General features: G+C 58.4%; 3 protein-coding genes across 8 annotated transcripts; 2 read left to right on the top strand and 1 right to left on the bottom strand.

Annotated features, from left to right (window-relative positions):
- Positions 1 to 361: 361 nt before the first annotated feature.
- On the top strand, positions 362 to 4,636 carry DOC2A (double C2 domain alpha). Its single transcript, XM_040635113.1, has 10 exons — positions 362 to 626; positions 994 to 1,073; positions 1,279 to 1,353; positions 1,477 to 1,586; positions 3,244 to 3,370; positions 3,454 to 3,513; positions 3,596 to 3,759; positions 3,867 to 3,948; positions 4,043 to 4,139; positions 4,230 to 4,636. The coding sequence occupies exons 1-10, from the start codon at positions 362 to 364 to the stop codon at positions 4,373 to 4,375; spliced, it is 1,206 nt and encodes a 401-aa protein (XP_040491047.1). The 3' UTR covers positions 4,376 to 4,636.
- Positions 4,637 to 4,764: 128 nt separating this feature from the next.
- INO80E (INO80 complex subunit E) lies at positions 4,765 to 13,056 on the bottom strand. Of its 5 annotated transcripts, none has more exons than XM_040635115.1 (8): positions 12,920 to 13,056; positions 12,694 to 12,764; positions 12,428 to 12,480; positions 9,899 to 9,977; positions 9,690 to 9,801; positions 9,197 to 9,430; positions 5,919 to 6,011; positions 5,211 to 5,347 (listed from the first exon to the last, which is right to left on the bottom strand). In XM_040635115.1, the coding sequence occupies exons 1-7, from the start codon at positions 12,998 to 13,000 to the stop codon at positions 5,940 to 5,942; spliced, it is 702 nt and encodes a 233-aa protein (XP_040491049.1). In that variant the 5' UTR covers positions 13,001 to 13,056; the 3' UTR covers positions 5,211 to 5,347; positions 5,919 to 5,939. The 5 variants fall into 5 exon arrangements, with proteins under 5 accessions (XP_040491048.1, XP_008683477.2, XP_008683479.1 ...); XM_040635116.1 differs by having other exon boundaries at positions 9,197 to 9,313; XM_040635114.1 differs by lacking the exon at positions 5,919 to 6,011 and having other exon boundaries at positions 4,765 to 5,347.
- A 575-nt stretch (positions 13,057 to 13,631) lies between these two features.
- HIRIP3 (HIRA interacting protein 3) lies at positions 13,632 to 16,408 on the top strand. Of its 2 annotated transcripts, none has more exons than XM_008685254.2 (7): positions 13,632 to 13,768; positions 13,864 to 13,978; positions 14,098 to 14,212; positions 14,463 to 15,478; positions 15,579 to 15,747; positions 15,831 to 15,929; positions 16,021 to 16,408. In XM_008685254.2, the coding sequence occupies exons 1-7, from the start codon at positions 13,704 to 13,706 to the stop codon at positions 16,182 to 16,184; spliced, it is 1,743 nt and encodes a 580-aa protein (XP_008683476.1). In that variant the 5' UTR covers positions 13,632 to 13,703; the 3' UTR covers positions 16,185 to 16,408. The 2 variants fall into 2 exon arrangements, with proteins under 2 accessions (XP_008683476.1, XP_008683474.1); XM_008685252.2 differs by having other exon boundaries at positions 13,864 to 13,984.
- Positions 16,409 to 16,723: the final 315 nt, after the last annotated feature.

Raw genomic sequence — 16,723 nt, 5'->3', positions numbered from 1 at the left:
GGAGGCAGGACCCAGGGGCAGATGGCATCCCAGGATGAGGGGCAAGAGCTGGGAAGATGGCATTGGGACTTGTCCAAAGGTATGTGGGCACGGCCAAGGTGGAGCCAGGACCTATCTGGGGGAGTGGGCTGGCAGCCCAGCCCCGGTGCAGCAAAGCGGGGGTCTGGAGGGCCCAGGCCTCCTGCCTGGCCGCCAGTGGCCCAGGCCACCCTCTCCCTGGACACCTGGGAAGGGAAGCCAGGGAGGGCCCCACCAACTGGGGAGGTTGCCGCCTGGCCCTCAGCCAGCAGACAGCAGGTAAGAGGAGTCCGCCTGGGGCTCATGCTCTCTTGGACCTCCCTCCCGCAGCCAAGGGTGCCACATGAGGGGCCGCAGGGGCGACCGCATGACCATCAACATCCAGGAGCACATGGCCATCAACGTGTGCCCCGGGCCCATCCGGCCCATCCGGCAGATCTCTGACTACTTCCCCCGCCGGGGACCAGGACCTGAAGGCGGGGGCAGGGATTTCAGGGAGGCCCCTGCTCGCCTGGCCCCCCTGGCCCTGGCCCCTCCTGCAGCCCTCCTTGGGGCTACCACACCCGAGGATGGAGCTGAGGTGGACAGCTACGACTCGGATGATACCAGTGAGTCTGGGGGCTGGGAGGGCCCGGGGGCTGAGGGGGGCTTCCGGGGGGGCCGTGAAGAGGGGCTGGGGCCCTGCTGGGCGTGTTGGGGGAGGCGGGCTCTGCCACCACGGCTGCAGTCAGCGTGGAGATTACAGTTTCAGAAAGGCTCAATATTCAATATTTCTGCTGAGACACTCAACCACCCACACAGCCCCAGTTGCGGCCCAGCCAGGGACCCAGACGCTCGCGCACACACTTGCAGGCTGACAGACACTGACACGCACACACCTTGGCCAGCACCGCAACAGCCAGCCTGCCCACTGGTCTCGCGCACACACACCTGTCCTTACACCCTGACGCAGGCTCCCTCTTCCCTCTTTCCCAGCCGCCCTGGGCATGTTGGAGTTTGACCTTCTCTACGACCAGGCCTCCTGCACTCTGCACTGTAGTATTCTCAGGGCCAAGGTGGGTGCTCCCTGCCTCCCAAGCCCTGGCCCTGTTTGCCTGTTTCCAGGTCCCCAGGTTGGACCCCTCCTGCTCCCCCGACCCCTATCCCCCAGCACCCTTCTTCTTGACTCTCCACACCCCCCGAGGATCCACGCTGCAGAGGAAGGCAGGGAGGGAGGCTGGAAGCGTGCAGCCCTCTTCCCTTCCCTCCCCTGCCTTGCAGGGCCTCAAGCCCATGGATTTCAATGGCCTGGCCGACCCCTATGTCAAGCTACACCTGCTGCCTGGGGCCTGCAAGGTAATGGCCTCTTCCCTCCACCAGCCTGATCCGGCTTGTGGGTCTCCTCCTAACCTTCCCCTGCCTTTGGCCCCCATGGGTCTGGGGGGGCATGTACTGAGAATCCCCGTCCCCACACCTCAGGCCAATAAGCTAAAAACTAAGACTCAGAGGAACACGCTGAATCCCGTGTGGAATGAGGATCTGACGTACAGTGGGATCACGGATGATGACATCACCCACAAGGTGCTCAGGTGAGGGCCCCATCCCCCCCCCCCATTACTGAGGACTCCAGCTCGTCACCTCCTCTGGGGGCTGTCACTGGCACCTTCTTTGGTTGGTTGATCTGCCTCCCATTAAGCCCCTCAGGTGCTCAGGAACAATCACTGGCTCCCCAGCCCCTTTGGCAGCAGGCCAAAATGTTTCCCTGGCTTTCCTGCTCTCCAAATACCTCCTCCTGCTGCTGCTCCAACAGATGCGTGCCCACTGTGGGCGGGTCAGGTTCCAGACTCCTGACCTTTCCATGGAAAGTGCTCCCCGCTGTGCCTCCTCCTAGAAGCTTTCCCTGGTTGCCAAGAGCCCTCCTCAAAGCCCCCGACAAGGCAGGCCTATGTAGCAGAGGTCTGCCCATTCTGTTGCCTGTGCCCCCCTGACAGTGCTAAGGAGTGCAGTCTTCAGGGACAGGAAACTTACTCCATCATCCCAGGAGGTGGAGCTGTGGGGACTGTAGTCCCTGACCGGACTGAAGGGCAGCACACCGGACTGAAGGGCAGCACAGCCCAGGCTTGTGAGGCCTTGAGCTGTGTTTTTGGCAACAGGGAGGCTGGGGGACGGTTGGCATTGGGGCGGGGGCATGGTCAGGCTTGGGTTTTGGAGATCACCCTGCTGGCTGTGAGGCCGACCTGGGGGGAGCCTGACCCCAGGAAGCCTGGCCCATTTTTCAGATGCACACACACTAGGCCTCAGTAGCTGAGTGCTGGCTGGTGCCCAGCCCTGCGCTGTGCACCTTTACCCTTATTGCCCTTGATCCCGACAGCTGTAGGAAGTGGGTACTACTATCTCCCTTTCATAGACGGGAATTGAGGCATAGGGAGGTTAAATGACTCAGCCAAGGTCACACAGGTAGCTAATAGGTGGCAGAGGTGGGGAACACCCCTCCATGACGGAGCTCCCCAAGAGTGTCAGGACAGAAGGAAGTGCACGGAGCTGCAGAAGGGGACGAACGGAACTGAAGGCAATCATAAGATTTTGTCAGAGACAGAGAATGTGAGCACATAAGCAGGGGGAGAGGAAGGAGCAGACTCCCCGCTGAGCATGGATTCGACCCCAGGACCCTGGGATCATGGCCTGAGCTGAAGGCAGACGCTTAACTGACTGAGCCGCTCAGGCATCCCTAAAAACAGTCATTTCTTAATTGCTGGGCTCATGGGACTCTCCCAGGCTGGTTCTCTGCTCCATACAGACAAGGCCGGGAGCGCCAGGGGAGGTGTGGGATCTCGTCCGACAGCCCAAGGCTCCTCTAGGCGCTTCTAGCCCCTTGCACACTGAATCCGTGACCCACCATCCACCAGTGCCGGCCCTGGGCATGCTGTTCAGCTGGATCCCGTCCCCAGGCTCTGAATGGAGGCAGTGGACGGCGGTGGTCCTCAGGATTTGTGAGGCCCCGATAGGCCGGGGATGGCCTGGGCAGCTGGAGAGGGAGGCATGGAGGAACGGGGCAAATCACAGTATCCTCCTCCCGCCCCAGGCTGGGTGCTCACCCCACAGCCTGCGGGACAGGTGAGGCGTAGAGAATTTAGGGCAGAGCTAGGACTGGCTTCAGGTGCTCAGGGTTCGGTTGGAGGACATTTCTCCCCCACCGGAGCAGGCTCAGGCACGCCAGGGGGCCCTGACCCTGCAGTTCCCTGCCAGGATCTCCGTCTGTGACGAGGACAAGCTGAGCCACAACGAATTTATCGGGGAGATCCGAGTACCCCTCCGCCGCCTCAAGCCTTCACAGAAGAAACATTTTAACATCTGCCTTGAGCGCCAGGTCCCGGTCTGTGTGGGGCTGGTGGGGTGCTGGGCAGGGGGCGGCCCTAGCGAGGCCAGGTTTCCAGAACCTTCTCTCTGTCCCCTCAGCTGGCTTCACCCTCCTCCATGTCGGCGGCACTGAGGGGCATCTCCTGTTACCTGAAGGAGGTGAGGTACCTCACAGGGACCACGTCGGGGGCGGGGGTGGTGGTGGTGAGGACGCAGGCTGACCCCCGTGTCTGCCCCACAGCTGGAGCAGGCCGAGCAGGGGCCTGGGCTGCTGGAAGAGCGCGGGCGTATCCTGCTGAGCCTCAGCTACAGCTCTCGGCGCCGGGGGCTGCTGGTGGGCATCGTGCGCTGCGCCCACCTGGCTGCCATGGACGTCAACGGCTACTCCGACCCCTACGTCAAGACGTGAGGCTGCCCTCCCTTCCCCAGGGAGCCCGACCTCTGCGCGGCCTTCCTCTGGGGCCTGCCCTGTCCCTGACCGCCCCGCTCCTCCACCCCGCCCTCCTCTGCAGGTACCTGAGGCCTGACGTGGACAAGAAATCCAAGCATAAAACATGTGTGAAGAAGAAGACTCTCAATCCGGAGTTCAATGAGGTGAGCGGGGCAGGGCCCAGAAACCAGGGGGCTGGGGGGGGGATGTCAGGCTGGGGCAGGGCCTCACGGAGGATGTGGCCTTGCTCTGCCCCAGGACTTCTTCTACGAGATGGAGCTCTCTGCTCTGGCCACCAAGACTCTGGAAGTCACAGTCTGGGACTATGACATAGGCAAATCCAACGACTTCATCGGTGAGGGAGGACCTAACGGCTGGGGCTGATGGGGGGGCAGGCTGGCAGAGAGATGGGCCCTGACTGTGCCTGCCTCTCGCTGCCTCCCAGGTGGTGTGTCCCTGGGGCCTGGGGCCCGGGGCGAAGCCCGGAAGCACTGGAGCGACTGTCTGCAGCAGCCGGACGCAGCCCTGGAACGCTGGCACACCCTGACCAGTGAGCTGCCCCCCGCGGCCAGCGCCCTGCCCTCAGCCTGAGCGGGACGGCACCTGCCCAGCGCGGGCCCCGCGGGGCCGGGGCCAGTACCCAACCTTCGCACGAGCGTGTTGCACGTTTACACGGGGTGGATGCCCCGCCCCCCACTACCTGTTTTGTGAGAGTCCGCGTGACTGTGGGTCTGTCTTCTCGTGAGGGACTGTGGAGATCTATATTCACATATGCAAACTTCCTCCTGCCTGACTCGCTACCACGCAAATATGCAAACACCCGTCCTGGGCAGGCCCGCAGGGGGCTGCTGCTCCTCTCTCCTGCCTCTCCAGGCTGCCCCGTCCCCCTCGGCCCACAGGGAGGAGGTCGGATTCGGGGGGGTTCGGAGGAGGAGAATGTCTCCAAACAAGAGAAGGACAAAAAAAAAAAAAAAACAAAAAAAGAGCCACTCCTTTAATACAGAATCTTCGTTAAAAACCAACCAACCAACCTAGCCCTGTACAGCTGCCCTTTTAAATGGGGGGCCCCCGCAGGCTCTCTGCCTCTCCCAGAGGTGGCAGATGCTCCCGGCCACTCATTTAAAGAACTGTCCCCTGGATGGGGCCGGGATGGGAGGGCAGGGCCTCTGCCCTCCCCCTGGGGACCCACCTCCCAGGGGACATTCGTGCATGTTTACGCCTCTTCTGATTGTGTCAGTGGCCGCCGCATGGCAACTGGGCGTCAATAAACGTCTCTGCGGAAGCTGGGGGCTCGTGTGTGCTGGCATCGGGCACGGGGCAGGGGCTCGGCCACAGAGGGGGTCACTCCGGGATGTCGATCACCAGGTCATCGTCCCCGTCCAGGGCATCGTCCCCGCTGCCTGCGTCGCTGAACATCTGCCGAGGGACGGCGCTCAGGATCGTGGGGGGAGGCATCTTGGGTGGGGGCAGTGGGGCCAGGGCTGCCCCCACCCCGGCCCCAGAACCCCGGCCCGGGAAGGTCAGCGGCCCTCCCACAGGGCAGTCAGGGGGTCCCACCGCCATCTGCAGCAAGGGGAAGAAACACAGGGAGGGCTGGTCAGAGAGGTACTGGACCTCCAGAAGGCTGCCAGGGCCTCTTGAGGCAGTTCTGGGGGACAGGGAAGGGGGTGAAGGCTCACGCCAGGGCTAGTGGACACAGCCGGGCCAGCCAATGCTGGAATCGGGGTGGGGGGCCTGCCCCACCTCAGCCCCTTGAGTCTCAACCCAGCGAGTGCCTGCAGGTGAGGGGTGGTGATGGAGGCGGTGATGAGGGTGGTGGTGGTGGTGGGGGGTCTTACAGGAAACCAGGAGGGGAAGGCCAGGCCCCGCCCTCTCCGGGAAGGCACCTTGGCTGCGCCTGTGAAAGCACTTAGAGCCGGTCACAGCCCGCAGTGCCTGCCTGCCCGCCTCTGGACACCTCACACCCCACTTGCCAGCACTGGCCTCCTCTCCCTACTTCGGGACTCACTGGTTAGGTGGAGGGTGTCCTAGGTCTTCACCCCCCGCCGTGTGAGGCTTCTCTTATATCTTGGATGGGCCCCTCCTTGGGATCCCCGCAGCCAACGGCCGAAGCCAGGCCCTCCTCTCTGCTCACCTGGGCTACGGTACCAGCCTCCTAACTGGACTCCCTGCCTTCAGCCTCTCCCAGAGCCAGTTCCTCCTCCACACTGCAGCCAGAGTGAGCTCTCTAAAACACAAACCTGAGCGTGTCATTCCTCCCCTCAAGGGACAGGCTCCTCACTGCCCTTGGGACAGGCGGGAAAGTATGCCTGAGAACAGGAGTCCCTCCACCTGGAGTGTCCTCTTCTACTTATCAAAAGTCTTGCTTTGTCCTCTGAGGCTGGGAAGTGGCCTCTTCCTGCCCAACCCTCCAGCCCCCAGCCCCTACCAGGAGTCCCCTCCACAGAGAGCTCCGTGGGCCTCATGCTTTGCCTGTGGGCCCAAACTGAGCACCTGCTACGTCCCAAGTGGCTGCCATTAACGGTCCGTTCCAACCACCCTGGAAGGGGAGGGGAGGGGAGGGAAGGGAAGGGAAGTCACGGGCCAGAGGAGGAATCAGAGACTTGCAAATGGAGACTTTGAGGCACAGGCCTGCTGGTCCCCACTGGGCAGGGTTCCGTCTGGCCCCAGGTGGCAGTGGCAGGAAGCGCTTAAGTGTGTCTTTACAGGGACTGCTTGCACACCTTCCGCCCTCACAGCCTTCCGCCTGCCTCTTCAGGAGCCCCCAGCCCCGCTGCTGTCCTGGGGGGGGGTGATCGGCCCGAGCGGGCTTTTACCTCCTGGTCAGTGCCTCAGGGTACAGGACTCGGCCAGGACGGATGACAGACAGGAGGCCCAGCTCCATGAGGACAGTCCCCCTCCTCTGGCTGCCACCTTTGGACCCTCACCCTAATCCCTAAGTCCCACCCCGGCCTGGCCTTCCTCAATGGCCTCTGTGTGAGCCAGAGCAGCTCCTGCTTATCCGCAGCTTACTAGAGACCAGGCACTGGGCTATGTGTTTTCTCTCCCTTAACTCACTCTATTCTACACTGACCCTACTGAACAGAGAAGCAAGCTGAAGCTCAAAAGGTGAAATGACTTGCCCAAGGTCACACGGGGAGTGCGTGGAAAGCTCAAACCCTCTCCGCCTGACTGAGACCCAGGCCCTTCATTGACCTGCTCCTGTCTTCACGGCTGTCCCTTGTCTCCTCAGACCAAGCCACCCAGAAACTTCAGTGACGCCCCACCACTTTACAAGGACCTCCTGGCTCTGGGCACCCAGGCCTCTGTGATCCCCCCTCACCCTATGTTTCTTTCCGCCGTCCTTCCCCCTCCTCATGCCTGCGCAGCCCAAACAATACTTCTGCCACATCCTTGTCTTCCTTCCACTCTTGCTGAGCCTGCAATTTCCAAATCTCACCTCCCCTGGGCTCAAATGTTACCTCTTCTTTGAGGCCTTCCCTGATTTACCCCCTCCTCCATCACAGCAATTGATCCGGGCCTCTCTCAACCAACCGTTTCTCTCCTCGATGCCACAACTCAGCCCCCCATCACCTCTACGTCAGGACCCAGCACCTCAGAAAGCCTCACAGCGTCACACCACACCTGTGCCACACCTCTACCCAGCCGCTCCAGGCTTTGCCGCCTCCGGCCTTCTGCACCATCCTACCCTACAGGCCAGAGGCCAAACCCTGCTGAGCAGAGTGCACGGAGAGCATCATCACCCATTACCTACCCACTTTTCACGCTCAAGGGCCAAGGTCATATAGAGGGTAAGAGGCAGAGCTGGGATCTGAACTCCAGAACCCGCACTCCTAACCACCACAAACGTGACCTCCCATTTTGCCTCCGGCTCCAGTCAACCCAACGTGAAAGCTGTCCTGTCTAGTCCCAATTCCACTTTGACTCGGAGCTGGAAGGCCAAGGGGCCTTCTGTGCCCGCATCTCTCCCGAGGCTCAGCACGCGGGCCTCTTCCCTTCTCCACCACATTCTGCCCCGACAATCACACCCGCCTGCACGCTGAGGCCTTCAAAACATGCACCCCACAAGCCCCAGGCTCGAGTTCTCCTGTTGTCTCGCCGGCATTCCAGACAGCATCTCAGCAGGTCCAACCGAACTCCTCGTCTTCCCTCCCAAGGCTGCTCCTCCCAGGCCTCCCCATCTCAGAGGGAGGCCAGCCCACTTCTTCAGTCGCTGGGCCCCACACCCTGGAGCCGCCCCTGGGCTTCACTTTCTCCCATAGCCCACGCGGTCTTCCCGTGGCTCCGTCCTTGAAATTGAGGCATCAGCCACTTTCCAGCCACTCTACCTGCTTCACGGCAAGAGCCTGCTCGGAGGTCTCCCCCCTTCCAGCCTGACCCAGCACCTCCCGGGTCCATTCTCCACACAGCAGTGAGTCCCGTCAATCAGAGAAGACTGCCCTCTGCCCGACCTTCTGCAGCGGCTCCCCATTGCTCCCCACTGCATTCACGGTACAAGCAAAGTCTCTACAACACCGGGAAGGCGTGCCACCATCTTGCCCTTGGTTGTTTCTCAAACCTGCTCACCCTACCCTCCATCCCCTCCCCTGCCTCCAACCGCAATGGTCTCCTTCCTGGTCCGCAAATAGGTGGGGGACACGCCCTCCTCGGGGGCCCCTGCACAGCTCATCCTCCCGGAGACACCTTTTCAGAGAGCCACACTGCCGCTTCTCATTTCTTAAGCCTCTGACCGAACACCGTCCCAGACCGCCCACCCACGGACACCGGCCCCTATCTGCTCTGGAGCCCCCCCCCCCGCCCCCGCTGGACCTGGCCCCGTTTCTCGGTACAAGCACCTGCTTATCTTGTCTGTCTCCCACCTCTCTCGCTAGAATGGGAGCTCCATGGGGGCGGGGATTTGTGTCTGTTTTGTTCTCTAGTGCGCTAGTGCGTCTGCAGCACCTAGAACAGGGCCTGCGACACAGCAGGTTCTCTGGAAACACTTGCTGGGTACACGTGGTTTGATCACTCATTTACAGACACAGAAGAGGAGCCCTAGAGGGTCAGAGAGGACTGCTCAAGGTGATGCTGTTTTTTAACGGGTGCAGTCTTCACCTGACTCCCGATCCCACAACTCTGCCTGTCCTCGGGGGCTGCCTGACATCACAGACCACAAACAATGAGCCTGGCCCCCATGAGTCTTCGTTCTGAGTGCCCCAAGCCTGGTCCTGCCCTCCTTTTTCTCCACATCAAGCCTGTGGGCCAGGATGTCTCTGATCCACCCCTCGGTGCCTAGCCCTAGGTTGGGCCCCCGGCAGCCCCAAATTGATCCTTGGAAGTTCTTGGACAGGCCCCAGCCCCTGTCTCGAGCCTCCCTCAGATGGCGGTCCTCCTGCCGTTCTGGCCCCTCCCTAACAACCCCCATCAGGGTACCTTGAGTTTCCGGGGCAGGCGGGGCCGTTTCTCCCGCTTGGGCCTCAGGGGGCTGGGCTCGGGCAGCTGCAGGGCCAGGTAGTCAGAAGGGAATGGGGGGTAGGGGGGGGAAGCCAGCTGCAGGCAGGAGTGGGGGGATGGAGATGGGAAATGGAGTGGATGGGGTGGGGGGGAGGGAAGAAACGCAAACAGGAGAAGGAATGGAAAAACAAGAGGTGGTGATGAGTGTGGCTCCTGAGAACAGAAGGGGAGGGGACAGCAGCAGGACTGTGTCCTGAGTTCTGCTCTCCTCAGTTGTGCCTGTCCCCCATTCCTAAACCAGAGAGAAGTGGGCAGCCCCGACTCACACCCCTCCAATGGATGCTTGCTGGCCACACCCAGACAGATGTCCCAAGAGTTGGGCCGGCCTCCCCCTGAGGCCTGTCTGCCCAACAATGCCCACCTTACTCCCAGGCGGTTCAGTTACCACTTCCCACCCTTGACTGCAACTCACCGAGCTCAGGTATGGGGAGGGGGCCGTGGAGGCCTGAAGGGGAAACCCCGTTGAAGGAGGCAGGGAGAGGCTGGAGGGGGAGGGGGCACCCCCCAGCGGAGGGCTTCTCTTCCTGGATAAAGGACAGGGGAGGAGAGGATCAGAGGCAGCTCCAAGGCCCAGGCGCCCCTGCCCACCTCCACTTCCAGAGAAGGATGGCTTCTTCTCACCTCTTGGGGGCTGGCGTGTCCGACAGCTTGGGTGTTCCCTCTGTCTCGCTGTTATCTGAAGATGCAGTGGCGTCTGAGTCTGTGAGTGGGGAGGGCTGGTCAGAGGGAGGGTGGGGGGCTCCGGCCTACTCCCCAGAGGTGCAATGTCAATTCTGTGGATGGGCCCCGGGGAATCTGACCCCCCAGCTGGCACATACGTGCTCTTCTGGGGAAGCCCACAGCTTCCTAAAACAACCTTTTACAACTGACTTTCTGCCTGGACTCTACCTCGTAACATGTCTGTCAAGCACTTAACTGGGTGCTAGACTCTGAAAGGCTCACCACCACTCCATGTTCATAACCATCCAAGGAAGATGAGGGCATCATGTCCTCTTTCCAGATGAGGTCATCGAGGCTTGAACCCCCATCTCTGACTCATTGACCGTCTTCTCCCACTCTCCTTTATGAGCCTCCTAAGCTGCCTTCAGCTCCTGCCTCTGCTCCACCCCGTGTCCAGGGTCCTGCAGAGCTACCCTTCACATCTCTCCTATCTTTATCCAGTGCTCCACATCCCAACGACAACCAGCTCAGGCCAAAACATCAAAATCGCCAGCTTAGCAATCTCACCTCTCCTGCCACCCACCGTCCATGCCAACTCCAGAATGATCTATAGGGAAAGCTGATCCCAGCCTCCCTGGTGATGTCCCCTACTGCCTGCAAGCATTCGGAGTGCTTCTTAAATCTGGTCTCAAGCTACCTTTCTGGTCTCCTGACGGAACTGTGCTCTTCCTTCACATCATTTCCTCTAAAAAGAAATTTATCTCCCAGTTCTGCACTTCTACCTAGAAGGCCCATCGTTCACTTAACAAATAACCGATACATGGGATATAGGCTGTTCCCAGTTTCTCCGCTCAGATCCTTTAAGAAGTAAAATTAAACACCGCCTCTCTGAGAAGTCTTCCAGAATCCCTCAGGCTCAGTTAATTGCTGGCTCTCCCCAAAACTCTCCACTCTCACTTGTCAGGGCGCTCCTCACACTGTGCTAAGATGTGTCATATGTGGGTGTCTCCCTGACCAGACGGTGGGCTTTTCCAGGATACGAGTGGCGGCTTACGTCTCTGGCTCTCACTCCTCAAGATTTTTCCCACTCTGACCATGAACATGCTGTTTTTCTCATGGCTCCTGTCCTGAAGTCTCCCTCAAACAGGAAGTTACTTGGAAGACCTCAGGGAAAGAACAGGCAGGCAATGAGAAGCAAGACTAAAAGCCAAACTTTTTTTAGTCTAGGTTTGCCTAGGCCTGCGTGAGCTGGCTCCTGCCTATTTCTCTGACCTCATCCATCACCTACCATCCCATCATACATAAGCTAAGCCATTGTGTGTTCCAATAAAACGTTATTTACAAAACCAAGTAGCCTGGCTGCCCATTGTCTGCTGACCCGGCTCCAGACCAGTGTTAAAGGCACCATGGGGACAGGTGATCGTATATGTCATAGGTTATGAGGACCCCACGCTGGAATAGGACCACAAATGCCCACCTTAGCACTTTTTCAAACTGTGGGTCTCAACCCATTAATTGGTCATGAAGTCAACTTATTGGTTTGCAACCAGAATTAAGTTTTAAAAAAAAAAAGGTAAAGAAAAAAGCAGTCTAAAAACCATCAGAACAAATTACATACGATGACCTTCAGGTTGTCTCATTCTGTTGTCTCATAAGCAAGTATGTCCGTGGGACCTTGGGCTGACACGATAAGAAGTGCTCAGAGTGGAGTTTGGAAACATTGCTTTGCATGCTTCAGCCCTTTTGCTCTGCAGACAACCTGGTCCCATCTCATGTCAGGGCATCTGCACTGGCCATTCCCTCTGCCTGGAAATCTCTCACTTGTATCTTCACAAGACTGGTTTCCGCTTCTTACCTAGGTCCCAGCTCAAACATTCCTTCTCAAGAAAGGCTTTTCTGGAGCTATTGACGCTGTCATCTGCTTTTGCGTTGTCTGCAAACTAAGAACGGCTTTTACGTTTTTAAATGTGGGGCGGGGGTGGGCTCAAAGGAAAAATACTACTTATGACATGTGAAAATCACATGAAATTCAAATTTCAGCATGCATAAATAAAGTTTTATTGAAACACATCCATGCTCATTTACTTACATATCACCTATGGCTACTTTTGCACTACAACAGCACAACTGGGTAGCTGCAACAATTCTGCAAAGCCTGAAATATTTTTTATCTGGCCCTTTACAAAAAAAGCTTATCAACCCCTGCTCTATTCTGATCACTACCATAAAACCCTCATTTTATTCCTTTCAAATCTAAGATCCTAGTTTCTTTGCTTTCCTGTCACCTCCAGCTAGACGCAAATTCCACTGTATCCCCTGTGCAAAGCAATAAATGCTTGGGTGAAAGAATGATAGAGGCGGAGGGCGAGCAATAGATTTAAGAACCACCGGAGGTTTTATCAGCCTCCGCAGCCTATAAGGAGGGGCCCAGGAAGATTGCTGAAGTGCCAGGAGCCACATCCTCTGCCAATTTTTCATGTCCTTGCTCACCAGAAGAATCTTCATCCACGTTCTCGTACTGCAGAAGTCGGTCTAGGAGGAAACTAAGAGAAGAGGCGGGGAGAACAAGTGTTTATTCCCATCTCAGCAATGTTCTCCTGGACCCTGTCTCTTCTGGCTGGCCCGCTGGATCCTCGCAACAGCCCCAAGCCAGGCGCCATGCATTTGTGGCCCAATTCCAAGGATGGGGTCCGAATGTAGATCCACAAGAGCCACATCACCCGCAGACATTCCCCCTTCCCCCCACCGTGTCCCACCTCTTATCCCGGGACACCTTCAGCAACTTCCTCTGCGCCTTCCTCAGCTCCTCCTGGAAGCACTCGTGTTCCTATATCACAGGCAAGGTGGACGCTGAGCCAACGGCCATCCGTAAAGGGGCCCGGAACCCGGCGACAGCTGACTCCGCTCCCTTTACACGTGGGTAAACTGAGGTCCTACCAGCGCCAGGCCTCAACCCCCACAACCTCTCACCCCAGCACTCACGTAGATGAGGAACTTGAGCTTCCGCTTCAGGTTCCGGTATTTCTTCTTGTAGTCCACTTCGCCGTCCGCCGGCCCGTTCATGACCTGCCCCGGGAGCAGTGCCCAGCAGTACTCGGGCGTCCCGCTACCCAGAGCCTGCACAGCCCGGCCTCTCACGCCTCCGCTTCCGGAGACTCCGTAAGGCTGTGTCCGCCGGGACTACAACTCCCAGCGTACCCCGCGCCCAAGACTCTTAACCACAAGGGCTGCCCTCTTATGAACACCAGGAAAAGAACGTAGCCTCCAGGGGCTACGCTGAAGATGGCGTCGCAATGATGTCATAAAGATGGCGGACGCCGGAGGTACCTTTACGGATTCTGGACGTACTTAGCAATCGCAAGCCACAAGGCTTTCCCCCAGGGATTCCTAGTCTTCAGGCGAGAATATCCTTTTTCATATGTCTGTCGAAATCACAGCGGCCTAGCTAGTGCCCGTGACCACGGACGGAGGCAGTGTCGCGGGTTGATTACGTTACACCCGAAAGCTGCCGGCGCCGAGCCGGTTTCTAACGAGAACTTAAAAAAAAACGACTGATCCTAAGGGAGGAGCCGCGAACCCCTCCAACTGCCTGCGGCAAGCAAGTTTTGTCTGGAAAAGCTCTCGGTCCAAGCGACCCGCGACCGACCCCCAACGGTCCCTCCCCTCTCGGCGCCACGACCCTGCGAGTGCGCAAGCTCCTGTCAAACGCAGTGACGGAGGCCGAAGAGAAAAAAAGGCGGGAGCCACCAATCCTGGGTGGAGCAAAATGGCGCGGGAGAACGAGATGCAGGAGTTCATCCGTGGCTTCTTCCGAGGCCGTCCGGACCTCAGGTGCACTAGAGGCTGTCGTTGGGGTTGGAAAGGGCAGGGGCGGGGCGGGGACTCCGTCTTGACACATGACTCCGTCTTGACACATGTCTCCGCAGCACGCTCACGCACTCCATCGTGCGGCGGAGGTTCTTGGCTCACGCGGGCCGCGACCACCTGGAACCTGACGAGAAGCAGGCGCTGAAGCGGCTGGTGGAGAAGGAGCTGCTGAAGGTGCAGGTGTGGGCGCGAGCCTGGGCCACCAGAGGCGGGGTTTGTTGCTGAGGAGGAGGGGCCTGGGAGGGGGTAGGGAACGCAAACTTTGTGCACGTTTTGCCCTCTCACCCACGCAGGTGGATGAAGCAGAAGCCAGGGAAGAGACGCTAGATCTTGCCAAGAAGGCAAAGAGGCCTCCCACCCCCAGCAGTGGCCTCGGGAGGAAAAGGTTCCGTTTCAATTCGGAGTCAGGTTAGTGCCTTCTGCATAGTTGGTTCATTTAAAAGGTATTTACTGTGCGTGTATTATATCCCAAGGCATTGGATGAGGGCCCAAGGCCAGTGAGTCGGGAACCAGGAACGGGGGGGTGGGGTGGGATGGGAGGACTGATTGATAGCTGTTTTCTGTTGCCCTTCCCTCCATCTGTCAGAGGCAACCAACCCCAACTGGAAGAAGGGACAGAAGGAACCCATCCCAACCTTCTTTTCTCTCCACATTCCAGAGCCCGGCTCTGCAGCCTCCAGTCCAGACTGCTTTGGCCCCCCAGCAAAGAATGGGATGGCGGCAGCGGAAGTCAGTCCAGCTGAGGAGGAGAGTCCAAAGCGAGCCTCAAAGAAAGCAGTTGAGGAGAGCAGTGATGAGGAAGAACAGCAGAGGGACCTGGCTGCAAAGACTGGATTAGAGAAGGTGGAGGCCAAGGAGAGCAGTGAGGAAGAGGAAGAGGGCTCTGCCAGAACAAGTAAGGTCTCAAAGGAAGAAAGCAGTGAGGAAGATGAGGAAGAGGAGGAGGAGTCTAAAGGCAGGATTAGGAAGGAACCTCTGACAAGGAATAAGGAGGCGCCAGGGAAAACCTCAGCCAGTAGGAAGCAGGCCAGTGAGGAGAGTGAGGACAGTGAGGAGGAACCTATCCAGAGGACAAGAAAGAAGGCGGAGGGAAAGAAAGGAGCTAAAAGCCACCAGGAAAGTGAAAAGGACAGTGAGGAGGAGGACATCCTAGCCAAAAAGAAAGATAACAGAGAGGAAGAGGAGGAGAATTGGAAAGCTGGAGCCTGGGGCAATGGAGGGAAAAAGTCAGCTTGGGAGGAGAGGCGCTGTAAGCAGAAAAGCAGGGCAGCAAGACTGCTGGGAGACTCAGGGGACAGAGAGGAAGAAAAGGAAAAAGCAAGAGCAGGCAGTGGGAATAACAGCGGGGAAGACGAAGAGCCCCTGGTGCAGAGGAAGAGAAAGGACAGGACCCCACAGAAGGGTGGGAAAAGGCAGAGTGGAAGCAGCGAGGATGAGGAAGACAGCTGGAAAAAGGTGAAACCAACTACTGAAGGCACTGGAAAGACCGCCAAAGTGGGCAGTATCAGTGGTAAGGCAAGCGACTCGGAGAGGGAGGTGAGCGACAGTGAAGCAGGGGGAAGTCCTAAGAGGGAGAGGGAGAACCACTCTTTCAAGAAGAGCTCCAGGAAAGGCAGGACACGAAGCTCCTCCTCCTCTTCCACAGATGGCAGTCCGGAACCCAAAGGCAGGAAGGTGAGGGTGACAATGGGGTGGGAGGCCACCTTTAGGGAAGAGGGAGACCCTGACTCAAGTCCAGAAGGTTTGGCCTTCAGCTGCTGTCTTTCCTGGACAGGCTGGCTCTGGTCGCCGCGGTGAGGACCACCCAGCTGTGATGAGGCTAAAGCGTTACATTCGGGCCTGTGGTGCCCATCGCAACTACAAGAAGCTGCTGGGCCCCTGCCGCTCACACAAGGAGCGCCTCAGTGTCCTCCGGGCAGAACTGGAAGCCCTGGGCATGAAGGGTGAGGCTGGGTGTGCCCTGGGGGCTGCAGGAGAGGGCCTGGGCTGCTGGGGAAGAGAGGATCACCAGCCTTTTCTGCCCCAGGTAACCCTTCCTTAGAGAAGTGCCGGGCCCTGAAGGAGCAGCGGGAGGAGGCAGCCGAGGTGGCCTCCCTGGACGTTACCAACATCATCAGTGGTTCAGGTGAGGGGTTTCCTCCCACTCTCCAAGATACAAAAATCTCTGGATTTTTCTCAGACAACTGATCTCCTGCTTTTTCTGCCCCCCAACCCAGGCCGGCCACGAAGACGCACGGCTTGGAACCCTTCAGGTGAAGCAGACCCCCCAGGGGAGCTATACCGCCGGACTTTGGGCTCAGAGGATGAGCAGCCCCGTGCCCCACCCCCAGACTGGTCACATATGCGTGGCATCATTAGCAGTGATGGAGAGAGTAACTGAGCTCCTGCCCTTCCCCAGGCGGCTTTCCACATGCAGAAAGCAGATACAGCACCCACAGCCCCCATTCCAATCTGTGCCTGCAGAGCAGAAGCAGCTTTCTTCCAAGAAGACTTTGCACCCCCCAGGGACACAAGTTGTTGGGATCCTATTTCTCACGTTCTCAGTTTAAGGCGTTTACAGGGGTTTATTTTTTAAGACTCAATAAAGGAGTTTGAATCACCTCATCAAAACTGGTCCCCACTTGGGGTGCCTGGCTGGCTCAGATGGAGAAGCATGTGACTCTTGATCTTGGGGTTCCTGAGTTTGGGGTGTAGAGATTACTTAAATAAAAAAAATTAAAAAAAAAAAAACTGGCCCCACCCTCCCTCCCTGTCCTTTGAGCCAGGAAGGTGAGGAGTGGCCCCTGTCCCCACCCAGTCTGGTTCCCTTTTATTTCCCCCAGCTTCTCCAAATGAAGTCCCCACTTCCAGACCCTGCCATCCAGTCTGCCACCAGACTCTATCAGAAAAGAGTGTGGCTCCTACCCCCCCTCCTCCAGC

This window comes from Ursus maritimus, unplaced genomic scaffold (assembly GCF_017311325.1).
Source record: "Ursus maritimus isolate PB19 unplaced genomic scaffold, ASM1731132v1 scaffold_2, whole genome shotgun sequence".
Taxonomy (NCBI): domain Eukaryota; kingdom Metazoa; phylum Chordata; class Mammalia; order Carnivora; family Ursidae; genus Ursus; species Ursus maritimus.
Note: the sequence above shows the minus strand (reverse complement) of the source record. Positions and strands in the feature narration are given on the sequence as shown.